The sequence below is a fragment of the Sparus aurata genome, chromosome 13 (genome assembly GCF_900880675.1).
Source record: "Sparus aurata chromosome 13, fSpaAur1.1, whole genome shotgun sequence".
Classification (NCBI taxonomy): Eukaryota; Metazoa; Chordata; class Actinopteri; order Spariformes; family Sparidae; genus Sparus; species Sparus aurata.
The window spans coordinates 9475171-9490087 of NC_044199.1; the positions used below are offsets into that span (position 1 = coordinate 9475171).

Consider the following 14917-nt stretch of genomic DNA (forward strand, 5'->3'; position numbering starts at 1 on the left):
GTTGTTATAAAATTGTGTGCCGTCTGCATAATTATGGGAAAACATTTTGTTAACAATGTAAGTTAGTGGGAGGATGTAGATTTTGAATACAAGAGGCCAGAGAATAGGGCCTTGGGGTATGCCCAATGCTATTTTGATATTATTCTAAAAATGTGTACAGAGCCTGCGTCATTATAGTTAAAGGTGATGTAATTTTCCAGAATGTGAGCTAGCGGGATCATGAAGATATCGAAAAGAAGGGAGAACATAGGCTTGGGGGACTCGTAATTTTCATTAAACAAAAAAACTGTGCAGCAAAATGCGATTAATTCAGTTAGTTTAAAAAAGGGGGCCGGGGGTTTCATGAGATGGCATGCTTTTAAGATGAGTTATTTATAATACTACACCATCATTCAGTTTTAAAATGCTCATTGAGGAAGAAAAAAGAAAATAACATCAGCAGGTTATAGTGCCTAGTATTTTATTTTCCTGAAGACAAATTTCGTACAATAAAACATTCCATCACAATCCAAATGAAAGTTCAACCCAAGAGAATTCACCTGCTATGTAAACCTGTGATCCTTGTTTTAAACATCTGCTGTCATGAACAATTCTCTCCCAAAGCCAGAAACCAGGAATCCATAATCCGATAGTAACAAGTGGCCTTCCTTTGTCGTCATGGCTTTCCTGTGTGCAGCCTAGAAAGGTGTACCCTGGCTCCATCATTACTTAACCCTTCAGTGTTGAAGGTGTAGCTCCAGAATTTGCCTCTTAAATCACATTACGGGCTTTGCTCCTTGTTTTTCAGCTTTGGAAGAGATCGGCTCAGGTGAAACCTTGATCGCAGGATTAACTAGAAGGCAACCTCCACTTAAGTCCCAAAAATGTCCCCACACATCAGGTACGCAAACACTCCCAATGAATACAAAAACCAGCAAAATATTCTAGTAGCCACTGTCTCTAAATAACTAAGTTTAAACGTGATGAGAAAATAAACCGAGTTATACTGTAATGCTTTAGTAATTGTTAGTTGGCTATTGAAAACGACATGAAAGCATGGTCACTTATATTACACCACTTCCCAACACCTCTGCCGACCTAACGCTGAGACGACTATGTAGCATATGAGAGTGCAAACACTTACGGAGCATGCACTTGTTTACCTGTAGAATACGCAGTTATTGAAGCAGACACTGCAGCTGTCATTACTATTCATCCCGCTGCCTTTGTCCCGTCCATCAACAGCATGTTTTAACCCTTTAAATACTGTTTCTGTTTGAGGTAAAATCAGCCAGACTTTTTCTTTTAGCCTTGCCACAGAAGGAAACGGTCACATAATTAAACTACAAAAGCCATAACAAAAAGAGCTGTTCCTCCACCGGACTATACATTTACACATTATAATCTCTTTTTTTTTTTTTTTTTTTTTTTACACCTTGGATCCGTGTATAATTGCTGCCACAATCCTCTATCTGTATTAGCATTTTCTGAGAAAGAAAATTTACAGTATCGCACATTCTCTGCAAAGAGAGCCTAAAGTGACTCAGTCCCCGTCATCCCGGCGCCCAACAGGAGCTCTTGTATTGCTTTAACATTGTCAGCGAGTGACCATCTGCAAGGTCGCATTGTCCTCAATTACATTAAAATAATCTAGTGGTGTCACAACATCGACAGATATCGGATATGGTGCATGATCAGCGAACTGCTAGAACACAGCGAAGAAGGCTTTTTATCCCTTTACCTGGCTGATAACACAAGTAGGATTTGTTTTCAATTTGACTGGAATAATCATTATCGCAACATTAGTGACTTCATGTCTGAAGTGTGAAAGGCGGCCCTGAAAGCCTCAATGCAACATGGACATTATGCACCTGCTCGAGCTTTGTGCAGCTCCATCCAGCCTGCAGACCCTGAACTCCTTCAGCCTTTGGAGCCACTTTGGCAAGCACACCGGGATTTCTATTCATAGTTCCTGTTGTTGTTTTTTTAAGGTTGCGTGTGTGGCCAGTGGCAGTGGATGAGATGGGAAATTAATTTAGAGTCTCAGCCCCTCAGATCCCTTTGACTCTTCTCGAGTGCATCACCAAATATCAGCAGTGCCATAAAAGAACATGTGGTTGTGGATTTCTCCATAATGATGAGATGGGCACTAATAAAAAGACCATTACATGACCAATCTTCTTTTCCAATTTGTACATACTTAACACTATTATATACCATAGAAATATATAAATATTATAAAATGTCTCTTTTTGTTTATATGATGAGCAAGCATAGACATGCTACTTGATTCCAAGCTCTGTTTCTGCTCTAGTCATAAAATCAGTGGATTGCAGGATAGCGAAGGTTTTAGCAACATTGTGTAGGCGTGTGTGTAAAAAACCTGAACAGGAGGTCAGATTGTGGCTCTTTAAGATGTGTATCTTATCTTGTAAATTTAGAACTTCTCAAATATGTGGCAAAGAGGGTCTGAATCTGAGCTTGGAACTGTGCAACAGTCATATCTGAAGCTAAGTGAGGCCAGTTGGTTAAGGGATACTTCCCTTTTCACCATTTATTGTCAGTTCTGAACACACTCCCTCCGCGGTCAGCTCGACTTGAAGGGTAAACCATACAGCTGCAGGACAGTCGAGTGATGAGTGTGTGCAGGGGAGTGGTGACCATCACGATGGTGGGGCGTTCTGGTTCTGGTATATGGATGCCTTGTCTTTCAACAGGTCCAGACATAGATGACAGCTCCAGCTCCCTTAGTGGAAAAAAATAACAGAAAATCTGTTAAGATGTTTGTCCATGAGCCGACAGCAGGTGCTACAGTACATATAACCCCTTTTCACACTGGAAAAAAAACTCACTTACATCTGGACTTTTTCTTCAGTGGGAAAGGGTGCAGTCAGAATTAATTCCAGAGTAAAATGACTCCAGTAATCACAGGTGTTTATTGGCTACAGGTCTGATTGGCAGTGATGGAAACGCTCCTTTTCAGGTGCAATGCTATAAAGCGTGCTGATATTCTTGGCGTTAGCATTTGAATACTTTTCAATCAAAGAGAGTTTTGAGTCAAAGATATAGAACAGTTAGCACTGTAACATTAGCCACGTTCACAATATTTCTTCATTCCGAATAACAATTTTGGGTCAACTGTTTACATGGGATGGGATTAATAGGGGTCACCTTTGAAGAAGTGGAGAAGCATATGTCACATCACATAATCAGGTGGTATGATTACATGGGATTGTTTTTATTTTGATCAGTTTATGGAAAGTTTTGAACTACCCCTCTACAACCAACTTAAATTTTGTTCTGTTTGGGCCCGTTTCTTCTGATTGAGGTGCTTGTATGGAACATTTATATTCTTATACTTTTAAACGAATTAAAATCAGAATATTGGGCTTTGTGTAAGGACAGCTAGACTCACTGGCCTCCAAGCTGCTTTCTACTGATGTTCAACAGGTTTGTGGCGTTGAAAATGGCGCAACAGAAAAAAAGACAGCAAGGCAAATACATTTACTGGCAATGGGAGAAGGAATCAATGTCTGATTTACAGTTTTAAGTACAGCATACACACGCAAATATTTGGTGGAAAAATTATGCAACTAATTTATTAGGGATCCTACAAATAAGGCTGAATAAGTGCTGCAGATTTTCTTTCTCTTTCTCTGAGCCTTAAATCAAACAACAAGCCAAAATGATCACACATTTTGCTATTGTTACATTCCTTTTCTCAGTTTTTTTTTAACAGTTAAGTAGACCACATGTGGCGAACTTACCCTCTGGTGGTTCAGACATGGGTGGGTTGAGACAATACATGTGGTAGCCTCTGTCGCAGTCATCGCAGAACAGAAGCTGATCCTGCCGGAAATGTGACAACAAGAACACTTAATGACTCAGACTTTAGTGCAAAAAAGATAAAAACAACATCTGAACGTGGGTAAACTCACATCATTCTCTGAAGTGCCGCACATGTTGCAGCACTTGCACTCTATGCACTGCCAGCGGTATGTCTTCACGGCGGCCATCATAACGGGAGTGAACTGCAGGCAGGAGGGGTGGCCTGTGGGCAGAATGACGTTTATTACTTCACATCTCAGCAGTTTTTTTTTCTCCTATTGCTGCTCTGTTGATCTTTCTTTAACGCACCTGAGCGTCCGCAGTCGGAGCAGGACACCAGCTCTTCTGACTGGCCCGTCTTATGATTGGTTTTGGAGTCTCCCAGGCAGAAGTCACAGTAATTATTAGGCAACGCAAGACCATCTGGGCCTTTCTTTGGAGCTGAGAAACAAGATAAAAAAAAACACCCAGAGAATGTCAGCGTTCAGCTTCTATGTTTAACTGGGAAATCTCTGCGACGTTGGCTCGTCTCTTACTTTTCGGCTCGTCGGGCACCGGCAGGGCAGGCTCAGGAATCTCTATTTCTTCCTTCTCCTCACCCTCCTCCTCGGCCAGGTGGGAGTGGGCGTAGTGATAGCTCAGGCCGGGACGGTTCTTGTAGCGCTTCCCACAGACTGCCACCAAAACCAGAAAACACAACATGTATGAAAACAAAGAATACATTAGTCAAGCTCAGGGTGTGCAGAGTAAAAGGGGGGACTCATAGAAAGGTGGACTCTATCTTTTTGATGCTATTTTGCATTTTTACTTCTGACCATAAGATAGCACAGCTGATTTCTATTGTCCTGCTTTTTGTATTTAGTGGCATTTTTGATGACACAAGGACTTTAGTTAGAGCTGTTGGACTCGCTAAATTCTCTGAAAATGTCCGCCAAAGCCCTACAGTTTCCAGCTTCAGATAGGATTGTATATACTGTACAAGATCAGGCTCCAGGATATCCATAATGACCTTTCCTAGACTTCAAAGCCCATACAGACAAAGCTGATAATCTTATTTTATATGTTCATATTATTAGATCTGTGGCTTTAAATTTCCCAGCTCTGAAACCGGCTCCTCGGCTCTGCATGATGCTGCTGGCCTTGAAGCTACCGTAGCTGCTACTAGCACAGCTCTCTTCAACTGAGCTGTTAGCAGCCGAGTTGCATCGCGGGTAATGTGGCAACAAGGTTTTGATAAGGAAGAGGAATGTGTAAAATGAATAAGTCATAAACATCTCTGGTTCTGCTGCATTTTTATCTTTTTTTAACAGTCTAATTTACGGTATACTCCTTTAAGACATGGTGGTACAATTTCACAACAGCAGGAAAATCAGTTTTACGACCAAACACGTTCATTTGATATCCTACTTTTTTTTTTTACATCCGGCTCACCACACACATGATACATGAAGAATGATGAAGAAGTTTGGGAGAATGAAAAACATGCTGTGAGACAATCACGTGCATCCTCACAACGATCTCTGTGGTAGCCACGTTTTTAAGATAAGATGGCAGCCACCATACATTCTACACATCTGCAGTTAGTTAATGAGACGCTGGGTAACTGCAGAGGTGTGTGACCTTTACAACAACTGTTTTTGCTTCTTCATTTAAGATGAGCGCTGCCACAGCAGAGTTGGAGTCATGACTACACTCCACGGAAATGAACTAATAAATAATGCACTTGAGTGTACATGACCTCTGTTTTTTGATCTGAATTTATAGTCTATTAATCAGTAAGAGAAGCCAGTGGGACTGTGTAAGGAGGATTTACTGGCTTTAAGGACGACAAAGATGCAGCTGTGTTGTTTGCCTCCGGGGTGTATGAGGTTTGTCATGAGATAACACCCAAAGACAAAGTACTTCTTCTTTCACTTCCATGCTTTCTCTCTTTTTCACTTCCTCAAAAGGCTTTTCTCTTCAAGGACTATTAGGGACAATTTTCTCCAGGGCAAGACGGAGTCAGATGGTCACATGCCAGGTGATTGTGTGCAGTGGCAGGAAAATATAAAAAAAAAATACTCCCTCAAAAAGGTTAAACAGGCATCAAACTGACTCAAAACCAAAGCAGCTGATCATTCTAAAACAAGGAACGTGAACTGAAACTTCACAGGGTGCAGAGGTGGTGGAGAGGTGGTGGAGAGGAGTAAAGGGGAAAAAAGGCAAGGAAAGAAAACAGTAATGCAGTCCAATTGCACACATTAAGTAGCAGGACAAAAGATGAAGCACAGAGTGAAGAAAACAGCAGCAGGCTCCGGCGTCTAGCTTATCTAAACCTGGAGAAAGTTCAGGGCCAGACTAACGGGGAAAAAATTACTTTTCATGGGCCACAGCTAAGCCGAAACAGTTCACATCTTTGTCAGATTACGTTGAACTAGGGGTGTAGAATAACATCTTGACCTACTCTAATTGCGCTGAACAAAACAGTCATCCTATGAACTGAACTACACAGAGAGCAAATCTACTTGACAGAAAAATAACAACAGGCAGTGGGGACAAAAGACAAATCAGACTGGAGTAAAAAAAAAAGGAATGAGAGAAATATACCTCGTTCAGAAGGTTTTGAAATATGCTTTTGTTTGATAGTGTCTGAAAGAGAGATGGAGAAAAGAGAGAACAGGCAGAGGCTCAGAGAAATAGGCTCATAGACCGACAGAGGATCAGTCAGTCGGCGCCACCCTACTGAGAGCTGCAGCTGAAAGTGAAAATGCTTTACAAAAGAGGAACAAACACATCAAGCAGTACAGATACACAGTCTGACAACACCCAAGAAGTGGAGGAAACGCCCCCACTCTACCCATGGAAAGATTGAAATTAAGGAAATGTATGATATCCCAATGACAAACAAAAAAAAGTACAGACTAGCTTTACATATATAGGTAATGGAATTGTAACAGAGAGCAGAGAGACGATGGTTTACATCAAGAGAAAGGGTAGAAGATGAAAAGGGAAGCGATAAAGACTTTCCTGATAAGATTACAAACGCTACAGCTGTTAACATTTGTAGTCATGCTCTACTCTCCCCCATCAGGACTCACTGTCACAGGCGTACGGCTTGTCTCTGTCCTCCAGTGCAGCTGTATCCAGCTTCTTTCGGGTGCTGCTCACTCCTCGACCCTGAACACAGAGACATCAATTGAGTCAACACACACTCTCACTCAGAGAGGGATTAGGCCCGCAACTAACAATTATTGTCAGTGTCGCCTGCCAATTATTATCACAATTGGTTAGTCTATAAAACGTTGAAATCGTGAAAAATGTTCATCATAATTTCCCAGAGCTCCAAAAAGGTCTTTACAATTGCTTCTTCTGTCCAATCAACGGTCCAAAACCCCAAGACTTTGTCATTTATGACAGTGCATGAAAAGAAATATTTGATATTTACAGTGCAAGACATATAATTTTTAGCAACTATGAGGCAAAGAATGATGATTACCTGCATTGAAAGCACAACAAAATATAACATCTTTAACTACGAGCCCGCAGATGGACCCTTTGCTTACCTTCCCCTTCCCTTTGCCTCTTCTTTTAGGCGTGTCTTCCTCGTAGTCTTCATCGTCCAGGTCATCCAGGTAGTCGTCTGGCTCGAGGATTCTCTAAGTTGAGGCAATGACGCAATTAGAAAAAAGGAGGCGAATACGTGTTAGTCAAATCATTTTCTTGACTTTATGCTCTAAACAAGAACCTTTCTGATCCGAGAAGCGGGGTTGATGCTTCCGGTGTAGTCGCTCTGGTTCGAATCGTCCTCGGACCCTCGGATCTCTGCAGGCATCCGCTTTTCCAGTGAGTCGCCCTTCAGCAAGGCCTCCAGGCTGCTGCCATCCGCTGACAACAGAGCATCTTTCTTCAGTCCTATATCTGCCTCTATGAACACAACACACAATAGTTAAGACAACAGCCAGAAAGCAAAACACTCATCAACATAAAAAAGTGATGACGTCTTACAGTTTTTCTGGAAAGTTTAACATTCTATAGTGAGTGTGTTTTTTCTTTAAACGTTGACCTGTTAATCCAGATGATGTGCTGGTACCTGACTTGACAGGCGGGAAGATAAGACGAGGGTCCTCTGGGGGATGACATCGCCGTTTCTTCCTCCACCTCCTGGATGGGTAGGTGTACAGCTGCCCTGGAGCCATGCCTGAGGGATGCCAGAAGAGACCCAGCTACTTAAAACTGATCCTATTTTAATGCAGAACTTGACAGGTTTTTGACAGCCTATTGGGAAAGAAAATCTACACCTGTTTCCTCAAAATGGAGATGCATATTTTAAACACTGGTACATACCCATCATCTTTAATCCATTCAGTAACTATTAAAAACACGTATAGACCAATACATTTCAACTGTAGAACTTGGTTCCTGAATCAATTCTTAGTTACTAAAAACATTTTAAAAAATGATCCTGGCAGGAGGCTTACAGTGCACTCTACGACTCACCTGGTCCCCTGTGTCTCTTCTCCATCCAAATGTAGCAGTTGCTCTGAGCTACACCTGTCTGAGAGTCGATGAACGGCATACGAACGCTCCTCTCAGCACACAGCCTGGCATTGTAGTTGTGACACTGCTCCATGGCATCCCTGTAGTACTGCTCTCCCAGCCTGACACAACAAAGACCAGAGGCAGGCGGAGAGTATTTAGTCTTCAAACTTTCAACCCTATCCGTCAGTTTTGTTCAAAGCCTGCTGTTTTGCTCCGACGAGGGCCGCCACCTCAGAAAAGCACCAGACAAACTCTTGGACAATGTCTTTGTACTTCAGACTAAATCATTAGTGCGAGTGCAACAGCAGGAGCTCTTTTGTTGGTGCATCAACAACAAGAGAGAGCTCGGTAGTCAGCAGAACAGACACAAGCATGCTGTGTTTTCAACATAAATACACTCAAACTGTGCTGGGCGCTTATTGCCTTTTAGGAAACGCTAAGCACTGCATCTCCTGAGACTAACAGTCTCATGGCAGAGACCTTTAAATCCCTGAGTGGCGAGGAATAGAGGGAATAAAAACAAACAGTCTGTGCATCAGACGCAACAGCACAGTTGATACTTGATGAGAGAGCTGCAAGTATACCGTCTAGTTGTACAAAGGTTTGATGCAGCTGTTAGACTTATAACAACAGATATTGTAATATAACAACTCGAGACATAATAACTCTACATGATTATGTAAAACCTAAAAAAAATCAAATATACATTTGTATGCAAATGTTTTCGACATTATTCTTGGTAGTGTAGTCTACAGAGACACTATAGTTTTAAGTTTCTTAGACAACATTCAATCGATGAGATTGCCCAAAGTGACACATATAACCAATAAGGGAAGTCCAAGAAGCAAAGTTTAGAAGAAAACCTGTATAACTTATGTAACAAGATGTCTGGTAAGTTTAAGTGTTTCCATGTTACCATGGTTACTAGAGGCCTGTGATTACCGTAAAACACCTCACATCGACCACCTGAGCACCTACACAAGGTGACAAACGGGAACGGGACGTTTCGGTACAAACGGGTGCAGCTCGTTGAAACTTTTCACCTCACACTTCCAAAGAGTTGCTATGTGACCTAGAAATGTGATAGCTACAGCTGCTGTGACCTCCGGGGTCCCGACATTAGAAGAGTGGTCTTCAAGGCCAGTCTTTCATTCATTCTCAACTATGTCTGGCCGGTCGCCACAGCACGCCAGCCTGCGCCAACAACCACAACCCCACTCTCTTTAGCCTGTTAGCGTGCGAGCCACCTAGCTGCTCCACTTCACTGACGTTAGCGCCGCGGTAGCCGTTAGGCTAGAAAGACAACAACAAGTGACCGTATCACCTGTTAAAATACATTTATCGCCAAAATGACGCATGTTCTATTACACGGACTCGTGATTCATGTTTCGGAAAACGTCATCTGCGTGACTGCTAACTTAGACTTCCATTCCAGGATGTGAACACACACGACGGTCCGACAACGTTGGCTAACCTCACTAAGTCAGTGGAAAATGTTGCTAAGCTAGCTACAGACACGGCCAGTGTGCGTGTGAGCACACCGCCGCTGTCAAGTGACCGCTGCGTGTGTCAAGTAGCCAGGTGTAAGGTGTGTAGAAAAGTCCCAACACTTACAGTTTGACAACATTCTCAACAACAGCTGCCATCTTGCTTTATTACACGGGGAAAGTAGGTGTGGGTACTGTGCGCCCTCCGTCAGGGCTCGAAGGCAGACAGGGCAGGAACCTGACACCTGGCGCCCTCTAGTGGTGGAGGTGTCGTACTATTGCTAGATATTTCATCATAGCCCTCTGCAAGCCTCTGTTCAAATATGTTCTGCCACTCATGAAGATGTGTATAAACCAGTAAGATAATAACAGATAAAATAATATTTCCGCCCTCTCTTTTCTTTAATATGTGGTAACTTTTACTGACTAAAAACTTTACATCTTCTTTGAAATATAGCCCTTACATTATCAAAAAAAAAAGGCACTAACAAAGCATACATCTGCACCTTTGATTGCATAATATATATTAATAAAAGTAAACTTAATTTATTTCAAGTGCCATATTGTAGGCGACTGGGCTTTCAGGGTTTTTTTTAAATATATTTTTGGCCTTTTTGATAGAACAGCTGCAGAAGTGACAGGGAACAGGTTGAGAGAGAGGGGGAGTGACACGCAGCAAAGGGCCCCAGGCTGGGACTCGAACCCTGGTCCGCTGCAGCAAGGACAAAGCCTCTGTACATGGGACGCCCCGTCTACCCACTGACCTAAACAACGCCCCTCTTGGAGTTTCTTGAGGATGTTTCACCTCTCACCCAAGAGGCTTCTTCAGTTCCAACTAACTGGAGGGGAGTTTCAGGCCTTTAACCTCTGTGTGGGAGTGTCCTCCTGAGTTTCAGAGACCTTAGGGCCACTTGTGAGTCAAACCAGCTAGGGCTGGGTGAGCCCAGGTGTTTAACAGAGCTTAAAATCCTGCTCCCCTCTAGTTAAGTATGCGCTGAAAAAGCCTCTTGGATGAGCGGTGAAACGTCTTCAAGGCACTGAAACAAGTCCAGTTGCCCTCCAATACAGCACTTAGGGTCACCGTGTCCTATATGACTGAGAACCTTCATCCACATAAACTTAATTTAGCACTTTTCATATTTACAAATCTTTACATAATAGCAACAAAAAATGTAAAGGAAGACTAGGCAGTTTAATGTCCACACACCCCTGCTCCAAACACACACAGACCTTTAGACCTCCTCCTAGTTGTAGTTTATCTCGTATTTAAACTGCACAGACTGCGTTCAGCTATGTGGAGGAGATGTTCACTCCTACACCCTGCCCTCAATATAAACTTGTTATCCTGCTGGCTCGTTATTTTCTGAGGTCTATGACCATCGTCGTCATCCCCTCCTCATTTTTTTTCAACCTCCAGCACACGATCTGAGAGCAGTAACTCCAGAGGAAGCTGACGTTGGAGTATTCTTACCGGCTGGATGAACAGATGGATAGGATGTAATGCGTTTATTTTATCTCGTATTACACCAATTTATTCACAGCAAAAAATATTGACATAAACCATCATTTTTTCAATTTACTATTTCAATGATAACTTAACTTGAAATATCTATAAAATATGTGAATTTACAATAACTGTGATTTAAAAGTAGTGTAACCACATTAGATCATTAATTCCACTAGAATCATAATCAGCTTCTGCTACCTTGCTGAGCCTAGGCTAGTAGCTCTACTTTTTAGCATGGCGGTTTTAATTCTTTACTTATGTACCAACTAACTTATGGTTGTGGGATAAACTAAATAACCAAGATGTCAGTTAAAAAACAATTGTTACAGGTTGATCCAGATTAACCCCTATTTCTTGACTTAATTCTCTAAATTTTGACGAAATATGAAGGCTGGATGCATTTTGGCCTTGTAGGCCTGCACAGAGATTAAAGCCACCGTGGTGAAATTCAGGCTCAGGTTTCTGGTTTCAGGTTTCACTCAGGGTTTCACTCTTTAGATCACATCATCCTTCCCAGCATCCACTGATTCATCATTACCTGCTGTTACGTTGCTCCATCATCCTTGACCTCATTCGCTGCAGTTGCATCATTAATTCATTTTTAAAGGCAGCACTGCAGCGGGTATCTTTCCAACATCGTCATGGATGGTTTAAGTGAAGTTTCTTTTAGTGTTAAGCAACTGTTGTTTAATATCAATAAAAGTGAAGACAAACCATCTGTTAACTATGTCCATCCTTAGTCTAAAAGCTTATTTTGATATGATGGAAAGATATTATTGTGTTGAATTATAGGAAATGCAGAATCCCACACTCGGCTAAATAAACAGGATGCACCCGACCATTCTTATTTCAATCTGGCCTTTGTGAGACCCACAACTTGCTAAATTGCGACAGAGCCCCAGTATAATTAAAGTACGGCATGCCAATACAAAATGACCATGACCACCGTATGTAGATTTGAAGAAATTTCACTGATAAATATAACATAGACTTGATGTACCCTGTGTAATTTCTGAGTGTTGTTCTAGCAATTGAGTCCCTGTTTGGTAATACCTGTGGCAATACACATTCCTGCCATTGTTTTTTGTGTCATTTTGCTCAACATCAGCTGATAGCAGTAGCTCACCAAGAAACATAGGAATGTACCGGCAAAACGATTGTGAGCAAGCAAACAAAGATGAACGCAGCTTAAAATATATTTGTAAGAAAATGACATTGTTCAAATGTTTGATAAGAAAGGAAAATGCCCGTTACACATCAAGGACACACACAATTCATTTTGGGGAGAAATGGTACATGTTTTGAAAACTTCAAAGGGGGCCTTTAAGGTTTTTGACCACGACGTATATTTAGATACATAACTGAACCAGTTGAGTGATGGACAAAAATCAGCATTTTATGGGTTTGTCGAATATCTTTCTCGTTCTCTCTCGTGTACCTCATAGAAATAAAGCTGAAGCAATGGCTAGCTTTTTTATTATCATAAAAAAACCAACAACACAGCAACAATATCACGTTTTTGATTAAACCATGTTTTATTATTCCTAATATTAGATGTAGATACACAAGTCAACAAACATCATCTTTTCGATTTGTAATGAAAATGCTCCACAGCACACTGACATCGTGTGGAAGGGGTCTGGTATTACAGACACGTACCTGAAAATGGACAGCAGTTATAACTTTTGCAATAAGTTGCATTAGTAACAGTAGTAGTAATAGTAACAACAGTAGCAATAATGTAGTAATAGCAATTAATAATAGTAGTGGTATTAACAACTCTGAATTACAGAGGAAGGAACAGACATTCGTCAAAAGTAATGAGAAATGAAGGTAGGTGGACAGGCTTATCAAATGCTGCGAGACAGACCACTGGATGAAAAAATACAAGCTCCCAACTAGACAGCAAATATCCTGCCTTCTTCTAAAAAAGGAAGCTCAAATTGTCACCAGTCTGTATTCACTCATATCTAATACTTAACAAGTAAAAGTTGTTGTTTTTTTCTTCATTAAGTACTCCCATTGTTTCAAGTACTCTCATAACCAAAAAACCCACCTCTTTGACATCAATAATACATACTTCCCATGTCCTGGTCAAAACTCACCAGTAAGCACAATGTTATTATTACTATTTATTTATTTTTTTTTTTAAAAGGATGCAACATCGAATCACAGCCAGCTGAGGACCATTCCCACAAGACTGGATCGCCAGGGTCATTCTGCATTAAATATACAGTACGGTGTCGATGTGTGAGTGTGTGTGTGTGAAAGAGAGAGAGCTCGTGTACAGTATATATGTCAAGTATGAGAAATATGTTTTTGCTTCACATGACCAATTTGGCCAAACTAATTTTTGAATCATTCACATTCAAATGAGCTGATAAGAAAATACACTGTGTGACCTTTTAAACTTGGAACTCCTTAACATCAACTGGATGCTGCCTCTGATGTACAGAGCAGAGAAAAAAAAGGTAGCAATTGGTCACTAAAAACAGCTCGTCCACCGGGGGGAGGGGGGAAGAATGACTCCTCCATTCGAGATTGTGCACGATGTACGATTACTGCGTCGGCTCACTTATGTATGCAATGACCTCATTAGCTTTGCTCTTCATTTAAGGCTGCTTAAACTAGGAGCTTCATCAGAGTCCCGCTGGCAGAGACAAGGCAGCCAGTTTGATCAAGTTTGTACCAGGTGCTGTCGACTGAACCCCAGGGCGTTCACACATTTCTCTTCTCTGACCTCGAGGGTCTTCGATTTGAGCAACAGACCACCGGCCCCACATTCATTTTGGACTGGAAAATAAGGCCAACCCAGATTAAACTACAACCAAATGCAGCTGTTTGTGTCGTCACAACAGTTTGGCGCGACATTCCTGCGGTCTAATCAGCCCTCTACGGCATGGCATCCAGGCAATTCCCAGCTTTGAAGAGTTACTTTCAAGACGTAATAAATCACAAATAATCACTTGCAACCTACTTTGTAAGAAAATCCATGAAACTCTTGAATTCAGAATTGTTATCCAGTAGCTTCCTGTTTCATTTTGGCAGTTTGAAAAAGGCAAATTAAGACGTGGATTTAACATCCGGAGATATTTATATAAAGTTGCACTACTGCCTACAATCTCACAATAAACTGGAAAATGCCGTTATCTTGTTTTCGATGAAGGTAAATGCCAATCACATATAATTAATTGCTCTCAAACCCTGATATGAAGTGAGCTCATGTTTTCAGAGTACACGACACAAGAGAATAGATGGCAACAACGAGACACACACAAGTATAAACCTACATGAAGTCATGCCACATTCGCGAGAGCGCAAACGTCGTCTAAAGAGACAATTTAGGATTTAGCTTTATATGGTTACTGTTACTTCATATACCTGCATATATAATCCACTGACATACATTAGATCATTGCCACAGGGCACATTTTTAATACGCGTCTTCGTACTAAGAAAGATTCCGTTACGACTGTTCGAATGGAGGGTGGTTTTTGTATAAAGGGGTTCAGTGTATCTGTAGTGGGTTCAAGTAAGGCTCAGTACACCTCTCTCTGTAAAGACGCTTTCTTCGCTGCATTCCCAAATCTCACTTCCA

The 14917-nt window shown here is 41.5% G+C and overlaps 1 protein-coding gene across 4 annotated transcripts; it reads right to left on the reverse strand.

Moving 5' to 3' along the window:
* Positions 1–443: 443 nt before the first annotated feature.
* On the reverse strand, positions 444–10049 carry dpf2 (double PHD fingers 2). 4 transcript variants are annotated; one of them, XM_030437364.1, is made up of 12 exons: positions 9940–10049; positions 8284–8444; positions 7877–7984; positions 7532–7710; positions 7350–7442; positions 6885–6963; positions 6394–6435; positions 4344–4481; positions 4117–4248; positions 3918–4030; positions 3747–3828; positions 444–2725 (listed from the first exon to the last, which is right to left on the reverse strand). In XM_030437364.1, exons 1-12 carry the CDS (start codon positions 9969–9971, stop codon positions 2643–2645), a joined length of 1242 nt encoding a protein of 413 aa, XP_030293224.1. In that variant the 5' UTR covers positions 9972–10049; the 3' UTR covers positions 444–2642. The 4 variants fall into 4 exon arrangements, with proteins under 4 accessions (XP_030293224.1, XP_030293223.1, XP_030293226.1 ...); XM_030437363.1 differs by having other exon boundaries at positions 7850–7984; XM_030437366.1 differs by lacking the exon at positions 6394–6435.
* Between the last annotated feature and the right edge of the window lie 4868 nt (positions 10050–14917).